This window comes from Scomber scombrus, chromosome 12 (assembly GCF_963691925.1).
Source record: "Scomber scombrus chromosome 12, fScoSco1.1, whole genome shotgun sequence".
Lineage (NCBI taxonomy): Eukaryota > Metazoa > Chordata > Actinopteri > Scombriformes > Scombridae > Scomber > Scomber scombrus.
The window spans coordinates 28,182,269-28,194,140 of NC_084981.1; the positions used below are offsets into that span (position 1 = coordinate 28,182,269).

The 11,872-nt window shown below is 43.6% G+C and overlaps 1 protein-coding gene across 1 annotated transcript; it reads left to right on the top strand.

The window, feature by feature from the left end:
* Nucleotides 1-5: 5 nt before the first annotated feature.
* On the top strand, nucleotides 6-11,621 carry LOC133991561 (high affinity choline transporter 1-like; the record flags this gene model as incomplete). Its single annotated transcript, XM_062430016.1, has 9 exons — nucleotides 6-156; nucleotides 1,827-1,975; nucleotides 3,822-3,965; nucleotides 4,405-4,558; nucleotides 4,690-4,907; nucleotides 6,089-6,605; nucleotides 10,395-10,560; nucleotides 10,614-10,943; nucleotides 11,030-11,621. Coding segments are annotated over 9 exons (2,421 nt in total), but the record flags the coding sequence as incomplete, so codon positions are not given.
* Nucleotides 11,622-11,872: the final 251 nt, after the last annotated feature.

Here is an 11,872-nt window from a genome sequence, read left to right on the forward strand (position 1 = left end):
GTGGCTTTGTGTTTGCCAAGCCGATGAGAGAAAGGAATTGCGTGACAATGTTGGATCCGTTCCATATGAAGTATGGAAAAGTACTAGCAGTCGGGCTGTGCCTCTTTGCACTTATTGCTGATCTGGTCTGGATACCTACAATACTAATCGGTTTAGGTAAAGCAGATACAGTACGGAGCCCATACGGAGCCCAAACAGAGCCCAAACGGAGCCAGGAGAGGCCATGGAGAAAAAAACCCCCAAAAAGTTATTTGTGCTCCCAATTTAATCATTTGTACTCTCAAATTAATAATGTGTGCTCTCATCCATGTCCACAACCCTGATGCTGGAGTTTTTAATAAACAGGATGACGTGCTACAGGACTATTAAAGTTTTTATAGTGAAAAAAAAATCTGTTATATTATTTTTTTTAAAGGATCTCAGAGATAAAACAATGTTGTGCTTGAAGTATATCCAAATATCTAAGTCCAAGATCAAAATGAAACCCAAACAACCCAAATATTAGAGTGTATGCTGGACAGAAGAAGTTGTTTTTTCTCCATGGCCCATTTCTCTCTACGTATACACGGTCGCCAATAAAGTTGGAATAAAATATTTTTTACCTCTTTCCATGAAATGATTGTGACAATGTGATTTATTCTTGATAGATATAATTATATATACTATATATTCTCAAAATTGTATTGATCAATCTCATTATACCTGGTCAAAGGGGATTACTGATGTGTATAAATAGAAAATAAAGAGAGGAATGTGTCTGGAAACTAAATTATTCCAACTTTATGTGCGACCGTGTGTATATATATATATATATATATAAACACATGTGAATATATTGGTTGTAGTGAATTTCCTGGATGTGTCTGCTACTTATCGAGCTCCACTGGTTACCTGCAGCTGCTCGCATCAAGTTCAAGTCTCTTACGCTTGCCTACGGAGTGATTGTTGGGAATGCTCCCACCTATTTAACCCCCCTTTCGTCCTCCCGGGTCAAATTGACCCCATCTCTTTTGACTGTTCCTCCTTTCCTTCCTTCCTCCCTCTTTCTTTAATTTTTCCTTTGTTCTTCCCCTCCTTCCATCTTTCTTTGCTCCCTCCTCTTTCCATACTTTTTTCCTCACTTCGTTCCTTCCTTCTTTCCTTCCTCCTTTCCCTCCTTCCTTCCTTCCTCCCTCCCTCCCTCCTTACTCCTTTCCTTCCTTATTTCCTTCCTTCCTTCTTTCCTTCCTTCCTTCCTTCCTCCATCCCTCCCCCCCTCCCTCCCTCCCTCCTTATTCCTTTCCTTCCTTCCTTCCTTACTCCCTTCCTTCCTTCCTTCCTCCTATCCTCCCTCCTTACTCCTCCTACACAGGTTATTTGATGTCATACTAACCTGAGCAAGACAACTTTCTAAAAGATGTGCACGAAAAACAACATTAAATCACAAATGAATGAGGTTCCTCCTGTTGTCCTCGAGTCAAGGAAGGAAGGGAGGAAGAAGGGAAGGAAGGAAGGAAAGGAGGGAGGAAGGAAGGAAGGGAGGAAAGGAAAGAACGAAGGGAGGAAGGAAAGGAAGGAAAGAAAGAGAGAAGGAACGAGGGAGGAAGGACAGACGGAAAGAAGGATGAACGAAGGAAGGGAGGAAAGGAAGGAAGGAAGGAAAGGAGGGAGGAAGGAAGGGAGGAAAGGAAAGAAGGAAGGGAGGAAAGAGAGAGGAAGGAAAGAAAGAGAGAAGGAAGGAGCGAGGAAGGACAGACGGAAGGAAGGATGAAGGGAAGGAAGGAAGGAAGGAAGGAAGGAAGGAAGGAAGGAATGACTAAATGTAAATGTAATGTAATGTCTGACAGGTGCAACCATGAGTGTGATCCTGGATATGCCTTATACTGCGTGCGTCTGGATCTCTGCTGCTGTGGTCATTATCTACACACTGCTGGGAGGTCTCTACTCTGTGGCCTATACAGATGTTATACAGCTCATCCTCATATTCATCAGCTTGGTGAGTTTGTTGTACTCTTTAAAAAAAAAAAATAAATAAAGCAGGAATCAGCAATTCATTTTAACTATAATCTGTTTTGTTTTTCTTCATGGCTTTTCATCGACGTGTTTTAACTGTCTGATTGACAGTGTCGATTGAAAATGACATAAACACGCTTTTCCAGTTAGACGGCTACCGATGCGTTAACTTTAGTTGTGCAAAAAGACGCATGTTACAATGAGGCGTCTTACTCTTAAAAACACACCAACTGGAGGGGGGAAAAAATCAGCATCATAATTAACAACCAAGGACTGAAACGCTAACAAAATTTGCCTGTAGCTAGATTTCAGCAGGTCAAAAGATTATTTTAGCACCCCTAAGTCTACCAGAGAGGAAGAGGTAGCTCTTCTACCAGCATCTCCCTGTGGGCCCCATAAGGGTTAAATTTGGGCTGCAAATATGGGTCCCAAGTGGGTTTGTCCGCAGTTTCCATGGTGCTCCACCTGTGTTGGTGGGTTCTGACTGAGTTTCAGGTGGGACCCAACTAGTTGAGACCATTGTAGGCCCCATGTTTGAACCATGGAGTCTAAAGGCCCATTTATGCTCAACGTTAAATACAGATACGGAAGGAGCCTTTCCATAAAGCTTACGGATACGGGCCAAACGGAGCAGTACCACCGGAAACCATGGGGGGCAGTGTTGCTGTCACTACCCGATACGTAGCTCTAGTAAGACACAAAGAAGAAATGACAATGGCGGAACTTTTTAAAGAAAAGGTTGTGCGAGTTGGTTAGAAACTTTAAACATATCGTTTTTGTCTTTTATGCCAGAGGTACATTACCAATATCTCCTCCACAGTGGCCATGTTTGTTTTTGAGTTTGTTGTTGTCGTCATAAACTTTGGCTCTGTGCTGCCCCCTGGTGGATGTATTGGTTAACATCCATGCCAACGTAAAGGACGCATGGAAGTATGTTAGCAGTGACGGTAACATTGTTTGAAAAGGACGTATACATTTCCGTATGTACGTTGAGCATAAATGGACCTTAAATGGGACCCATATTGATCAGTACACGTTATGTTCTGATACTCCCTTCAATTCTGAAGTTTCTGTCCTCCGGGGATAGACTTTAAACCACACAGATAATGCCCAAGGTTGAGCCATGTCCAGATATGGACAGATCCAAAACATCTACAATATACAGAATTGAGTCTACTGGTCTATAGACAAAACATTGCTTAGACCTCACTCAGGACCTTTGGCCTCCATCCAATACATATCAAACCTTGGCTGCTATAGCAACACTATCAGAAAGCCTCCTGTTTTCCCCAAAAGGAGCAGACTCACTGTTTAGACCACTATCTCAAAGGGAGACAATATTTGGTGTGTGGCCTTGCTATGACCGCAAAGCCTAGTTTGACCCAGTGCATATTAATGATGGAAAATTCCCTAACAGGCTTCACATGTGGGGCCCATGTTAGTGAAATTATTGTGAATTTATTTTGTAAATGATCCGAAAAATAAAACTTACCTAACCTTAACCTAACATCAAGTAAACACATATGCTAGGGGTTCAGTCTGTGAACAAAGAGGGCAACTATCATTATATGTCACATGGTCAAAAAACTAATTTGGTTGCTTATTTTGGAGAACTTGTCAGTTAGAATTCACACATTAAAATTCAACTTTCTGGTGGTTTCAGCACCATGAGAGATACTGGTTTAATGCTTCTCCTTATTTACACAAGCCTTAATACGTTGTAGAGGTTAGCCTACCACTGTTTTATATTATTTAGTTATATTTAAATAGTATTTGCTCAAAAACTTGACAGCTTTAGGAGTCATTTTCATTTTTATTTGTCTCTGCAGTGGGTTTGTGTTCCCTTTGTCCTGATGAGCCCTCACACACACGACATCACCCAGACACTGATGAACAACACTTTACACGCTCCCTGGATTGGTCTAACGGAGCTGAAGAGGGCATGGATAATGGCTGATGATGTCTTATTCTTGGTAAGTGATGCATTTAACTCCAGCCTTAATAAAAAATTGTTTTAGGATTAAGATAAAGACCATGAATATTGTTTTACAAGTTGTCAGCAGATACTATTGGCCTCTCCCGTCACATCTTTATTGCATCAGCAGTGATAAATTTGAACTTTGGACTTTATTGTCCTTTTTTACTGTACATTAGACAACGACAGCAACATAAAGTGACAACAGACAAGGCACACTCAGGCCTGTTCATTAAGGCGTGCCGTTTAAACTGGTGATGACAGAGGGGATTAGGTTCTTCTGCGAGTTATGCGAGGTTGGGTGTGGGGAGACCAATTATCCTGTCAACGGTGTTCGTTATGCGTATGAGTCTGCTCTAGGTACAAACAGAATTTTTTACTCTTATGAGGATGCCACACTAGTGATTAAATTAATTGACTATTGTTTTGCTTTTAAGGCACTGGGGAGTCTGGGATATCAGTGCGTCCACCAGAGAACCTTGTCGTCTTCTTCGTTGGCCACAGCCAAGATCTCATGCTTCGTTGCTGCTTTCTTCTTACTTATATTTGGGATACCTCCTATACTGCTTGGGGCTGCCGTTTCGTCTACAGGTAATAAAAATCTCTAATGTAAACACGAGGCCTGGTTAAACCTGATATGCCAGACCACTGTCGGTCTAACTGTGTGAAAAGGTGATTACAGTGGATGGTTTTCTTTCCCTCTTGTTGTATCCCTGCCTCAGACTGGAACCTGACCTCCTATGGTTCTCCATCTCCATACGAACGTGGACAGGCAGCTCATATCCTGCCCATCGCCCTGCAACACCTCACTCCATACTACATCTCCATTATTGGTATCGGATGTGTGGCCGCCGCCGCGATGTCGTCAGCTGACTCTGCTTTGCTTTCTGCAGCTTCTCTCTTCACCTCAGGCATATACAAGAGAACACTGAGACCTCAGGTGATAATTATGTGCTTGTTATTTGCTATTGTTTAGGACTTTACTGCTTCATTGCCGTCGATTAACTCCTTAAGACAACTGGTGAGTGTAAACTGAGTAAAGTGGCATGACAGAGAAACACATTCTGATATGAGCATTAGCGCAGGAAGGGGGATGCTAGTCAGAGCATCAGCTCTTCCTGCACAGTTTGACACATCTGGCTCTGATGCACATACATAGCAACCTTTTGGCTTAGATGAAAGTCTTCACCACAATTCAGTTATTGCACCAAGGGTACGATTTTCTGATAATCAGTTAAAAACGGGAGCGAGTCTATCTTCCCTCAGCCCTATGTTCCCTCAGTTTGATATGTTCCCTCAGTTTGATAATAAAATAAAGAATTTCACCTGTCTTTCAAGCATTTTCATAGATGAAACACATTATGTGCGTTAGGGAAATTGGGGATAAATCCTTGAGGGAACATCAGGCTGAGGGAACATAGGCGTGACCCCTTAAAAACAATCTCAGGAATCTGACAAATCTACCTAATAAACTCAGTCACGGTTTCACCATGTATGACTCTATAATAGCCCTACAGCTACACAGATGCATTGTGAGAAACAGTGCTAACACATAGGAATAAATATGAAGGTGATTGGTCAAACAACGCGTTGCTAGGTTAGTAACAAGCTGGTTGACATAGCAACAGAACGTCCTGTTGCCACTGGCCGAAGAAATCAACCCCTATCTGAGTTTATTTTTCTATTATCCTTATGTAGCATGACTCATTTCTCCTCTTACCAGCATATTGTGCTTAGATTGGTTATTTGGCCTTTATTATCCATATTTCTTTTAAACATATTTATTACAACTGTTTCCCACAATGCATCTGTGTAGTTGTAGGCAATTACAAAGTTATACATGGCGACACAGTGACTGAGTTTAGTAGGTACATTAATGAGGTTCCTGAGATCGCAAATGTATTATGTTGGGACATTATTGACAACTGTGATATTCAGTCTAAAGGAGTTCATTAGTTTAAATATGTCATAAAAGCATGTGACAAATGAATGACAAATAACTTCTTTACGCACTCATACTGTCACATAATGTTAACGTCCCCGTCCCCCCTCTACTGAAAACACCTTCTAGCGAGCCTGAATCTGAGTCCCCTGTTCTTCTTCCTCTTCTTTCTTCTTCAGGCATCAGAAAAAGAGATTCGGAATGTGATCCGTGCCGCTGTGATCGTAGTAGGCTTGATTGGTACGTTGCTCACCAGCACGAGCAACAGCATCATATTGTTCTGGTTCATCGGCGCCGAAGTGGCCTACAACGTGATCTTCCCTCAACTCGTCTGCGTCCTCTTCTTCAGCATCTCCAACAGTTATGGAGCTATTGTGGGCTGGGTGATTGGGTTGGTGATTAGACTGCTGAGTGGAGCTCCATCATTGGGACTTCCCGTAACCCTCTGCTTCCCAGGATGCGCTCTCGAGGACGGCGTTTATGTCCAGTACGCTCCAATTAAGACCATCTCCATGCTGTCCGCCTTCACTGGCATTGTGTTCTTCTCCTATTTGGCTTCTCTGCTCTTCAACAAAGGCCTGCTTCCTGAGAAGTTGGACGTGTTCAAAGTGAAAGTCCAACGATCACCACAGCCACTAACTCCAATGGGTGGCTCAGCAGAACACAATAAGAATGAATATTTGGATAAAGACACCCGTCAGAATGAGGCCTCAGAGCCAATGATGAGTGGACTCTGAAACAAACTGTTTCCTTTTTTTTAAATTAAATTTTAGGATTTTCATTTAATTTTCTCATTAAAGTATTTTTATTTATTTGAATATACTTGAACAGACAGCATCATTACAATCTTTTCATTATATATTGCAAGCCGTTGTTGAATGCACAAATTATAATCACATAAATGATCTAAGAGAGAAAAAAAGAAAAGAAATAAATACATATCTGCATACTGTATACGTACACACAGATAGACAGAGACCTCAGAACTAAAAACTCAGCTAAAAAAACAACCAAAACTTAAAACTACAGCCGTGTCTTTACAGTGAATTTGCCAATATTGTCTCCATGACCTCCTGAAATTCTCACGATCATCATCGACTCTAGCCAACATTTTCTTGGTGAATAAATTTATAATTTTATGGATTTTTGTTTGGGGTTCTTTTTGTGAAGTGTTTTATAGCTGTATTTTGAAAAGTGCTCTATAAATAAGTTGATTATTATCATGATCTATGAGATGTCTTCATAGCCTAATAATAGAAGTGGATACTGCGATCCAGGATTCCATTAAAACCACTGACTGAATGAAGCCTAACTGGTTTTTATCTGTCCCTGGTTGGTATCAAGGTCCATTGCACTGACATGACCCTAATGTGTGTATGTTAAAACCAGTTCTGGTCCTCTGACATGATGCGAACGCGGAAGTAAAACTGCATTCTATCAAAAGGTCACCAGGGGGCGACCGTTTTGGTGTCAAAAGGACTTCCGTCTCTATACAAGTCAATGGAGAATTCACCAACTTCTCACTTGATTTCTAACCTCAGTAAACGTTTTCAAAATGTGTTTATGGTCTCAATCGCTAGTTTAAAGCCTTCATCAATGCAGTATGATGTTCATTTGGGACATTTTGGCCTCCCTGATTTTATATGTGACGATAAAGCAGGGTATGCATTAGGGCGTGGCTACGTCGTGATTGACAGGTTGATTGGTTCACAGGTTCAGGAGGGCGCCTCATGCTCCTCCTGATGCCCATATAAGTAGAATCCATGTTTTTATTTTACCCGGCATGCACCGGAAATTTTGGCGCTACCCAGATCTGAAACTATTTGCTTCCTAGCAGCAGTCCACAAACCAATGGGTGACGTCACGGAGGTTACATCCATTTCATATACAGTCTATGGTTAAAACAGGTTTTGGTCGCTGCTGTAATTGTTTCTCCTTTCCATACTACCCCATATTACAGCCTGATGAAGGTCTGAGAGACAGAAACGTTGCAGTTACTTATTAAAACAAACAAAAGTAAGACTTTTTTTTTTGATTGCACCTTCCTCCTACGCACCTGCCACTACACAGGTGTACAGAGATTCCTTTTCAAATAACGGTACAGAGAACAAAGACAAACTTGGCCGAAAAAAAGAAAGAAAATAATGAATGGCAACGTTGGATCACTGGCACAACACATATAAACACAAGTACTCAGTGAGAGAGGTGGGTGACACATTGTGGATTTTGTTGCAGGTCTGAACAAGGTGATCCAGAAATGGAAACATTTAGTAAGACTGTCCATCTTTGTAATCTACCGTGGAGCTCAGATAACCAGTTATTAAACTGAAGCACGGTAAACTGTAAAATGACTTTCTTTGCGGTTACCATGTCATTCATAATAGCGGTTTGCACTTAGTCACAGTGGTTTATTGGGGAAGAAAGAAAAGGAAAGTACCGTGACTGGATCAGGTTCTGACTTGCCCTCCATGCCTGCCTCCTCCTCCACCCATAGCCTGCAGCCACTGTCTTCCTCTCTGCTTCCTTGTGTCTGTGCTGACAGTTGTTTTTTTCTGTGAAAGCATAAACACTAACAGTGATTATTGAAGCTCTATTTCTGAAACCACAAACACCTGTAGCCAAGTGTGCCAAAAATCAATGCACATGCTCTCTGCTTTATACCATGGGCCTGATTTACTAAATGTAAATGTGCAAGTTGATCTACTAACGCAGCGCACTGAGGCTTGCATCTTTCAAATGTGCACGATAGTACACGCTGTCCATTTAGTACTTTTGCCATAATGAATATGTAATATGGGGCGTTTCAACCCCAGTGAAAAAAATGCAAATATGTTACTTATCACACGCATTGTGATTTACCATACCTGAAGGTAAGTTTACTGACAGTAACTGCATCTATAAATTATACCTTTGAAGGGCAGGTATTAACTGCTGTTACTATGGAGACGAAGGCACAATGACACAACACGTAGAGAATGGGTTTTTTCCACCCGTGTTAATATTTTTGGTTTTACTAACAACACTGACTTTGTCACAAATAGTACTCTCCTATTTGGCGTTTTGTTCTAGTAGAATTAGTTCTGCTGTAACTCAATATTGGCGCTTTTCCACTATACAGTTCTAGCACTACTCGGCTCAACTCGACTCGATTCTACTCGGGTTTTTGCTGCATTTCCATCAGGGATAGTACCTGGTACCTGGTACTTTTTTAGTACCTGCTCTGCCGAGGTTCCAAGCGAGCCGAGCCGATACTAAATGTGACGTCAACAGACTGCCGGCCACTGATTCGTCAGAGAGTCACTGGAAGAGTCATGAGCCGTCCCACACAAGAATCAAACCCGGCATTTTTAAATACCAACAACAGTGTGACAGCGATCCGTATGACCGAGTCGAGCCGAGTAGTGCAAGAACTGTATAGTGGAAAAGCACCATATGTTTGTTAACCTCTTCCACTAGAACCTCTAATTCCATGGGATCAAGTTTCATTTTGCACTTGCGGCTTTCTGCTTGTCTAAACTCTCCATTAAGACACAAAACTCTCATTTAAATACTGCTGTCTGCACCTGTTGTCATATACACAGTTATTCTTAGTAGATCACCAGCAAAATGCATGCTAACCAAACGTGCAATATGTTGTTTTTGCAAAAACTGAACACACAACTCACTGCTTTACACTTATACCCCTTTTCCACGAAGCTGGAGTCGGACCTTGTTGGGAGCTAGAGCCTGACTAAGCTCTTTGCTTTTCCACCGCCAAAGCTCCAGCCCCGAGCCTCACAATGGGAGCCAGAGCGAGCACCAACTCTTAACTGGTCTAAAGCAATAACCGATTACGTCAGCGGGCTGGGGGCGTGGTTATGTGAGCAGGACTTTACCTGCACAAACACATCGCGGCCGCAATTTCCTCCATCTTCGTCGTCTTCTCCTCCTTCTTTGTTGTCTTCTTCTCCTTCTTTGTTTTCTTTTTCTACTTCTTTGTTTTCTTCTTCTTCTTCTTCTTCTTCTTCTTCTTCTTCTTCTTCTTCTTCTTCTTCTTTCCGGCAGGCTGTTGCTGCCTCTCACTGGTGAATCATGGAAGTGCTTCAAAGGCGCGCGCTGGCTACGTTATACAGTGACGTAATCGCGTGGCTCCTTGCCAGTGGAAAAACAACAGGTTGGTAAGAGGTGCTCCGGTTAGCACTAACTGAGCACTGGCTGTAGCACCAGCTCCGAGCCAGCTCCGGCTCCAGCTCGGTGGAAAAGGGGTATTAGTTTGCAATTTACTACAACATTTATGACCAACTGTTACGCCCAGTGTTTTTCGTTATCAGTGTGTGGTTGGTGCTTGATTTCCATATTCAAATGTTTGTGTGTACTGTATTGGTGCAAAAACACAATCTTATTAGGAATTTGCTGGTTTGGTGTAAGGTTTTGTGGTTAAAGACCTGGTTCAGTCCCCACCTTGATGTCAGACCTCGCCCCAGTTCTTCAACTTTCTGCCCCCAGGGTCCCAGTTACCTGCCCAAGACTTCGCCCCAGTTCACCAACTTTCCACCCCCAGGGTCCCAGTTACCTACCCAAGCCCTTCCCCTAGTTCTCCAACTTTCTGCCCCCAGGGTCCCAGTTACCTGCCCAAGACCTCGTCCCATTTCCCCAACTTTTTGCCCCCAGGGTCTCAGTTACCTGCCCAAGCCCTAGCCCATTTCCCCAACTTTTCACCCCCAGGGTCCGAGTTACCTGCCCAAGCCCTTCCCCTAGTTCTCCAACTTTCTGTCCCCAGGGTCCCAGCTACCTGCCCAAGACTTCGCCCCAGTTCACCAACTTTCCACCCCCAGGGTCCCAGTTACCTGCCCAAGACCTCGCCCCATTTCCCCAACTTTTTGCCCCCAGGGTCTCAGTTACTTGCCCAAGCCCTAGCCCATTTCCCCAACTTTTCACCCCAAGGGTCCGAGTTACCTGCTCAAACCCTTCCCCTAGTTCTCCAACTTACCACCCCCAGGGTCCCAGTTACCTGACCAAGACCTCGCCCCATTTCCCCAACTTTCCACCCCCAGGGTCCCAGTTACTTGCCCAAGCCCTAGCCCATTTCCCCAACTTTTCACCCCAAGGGTCTGAGTTACCTGCTCAAACCCTTCCCCTAGTTCTCCAACTTACCACCCCCAGGGTCCCAGTTACCTGACCAAGACCTCGCCCCATTTCCCCAACTTTCCACCCCCAGGGTCCCAGTTACTTGCCCAAGCCCTCGCCCCATTTCCCCAACTTTTTGCCCCCAGGGTCTCAGTTACCTGCCCAAGCCCTAGCCCATTTCCCCAACTTTTCACCCCTAGGGTCCGAGTTACCTGCTCAAACCCTTCCCCTAGTTCTCCAACTTACCACCCCCAGGGTCCCAGTTACCTGCCCAAGCCCTCGCCCCATTTCTCCAACTTTCTACCCCCAGGGTCCCAGTTACCTGCCCAAGCCCTTCCCCTAGTTCTCCAACTTTCTGCCCCCAGGGTCCCAGTTACCTGCCCAAGACCTCGCCCCAGTTCTCCAACTTTCTGCCCCCAGGGTCCCAGCCACCTGCCCAAGACCTCGCCCCAGTTCCCCAATTTTCTGCCCCCAGGGTCCCAGCTACCTGCCCAAGACCTCGCCCCAGTTCCCCAACTTTCTGCCCCCAGGTTCCCAGCTACCTGCCCAAGCCCTCACCCCATTTCCCCAACTTTCTGCCCCCAGGGTCCCAGTTACCTGAGGTAAAGCAGACACAACTGATTCAAGATCCAAAGAATGCAGATGATGGAGCGACATGAACAAAAAATCCAAAGCAACTATGACTTTCAGATCGTTTATTAAGCTGTAATAAGGTTTGTTGATCTTAGTAACTGTACTTTCACATAACAGGTGACACATCAGCAAAAAAAAAGAAAAGCAAAAGCCTGTGTAAATATTTAAATACTTGAGAGACTAATTTCCCACAACTGAAGAAAAGCATGTTTGGAAATGACTGA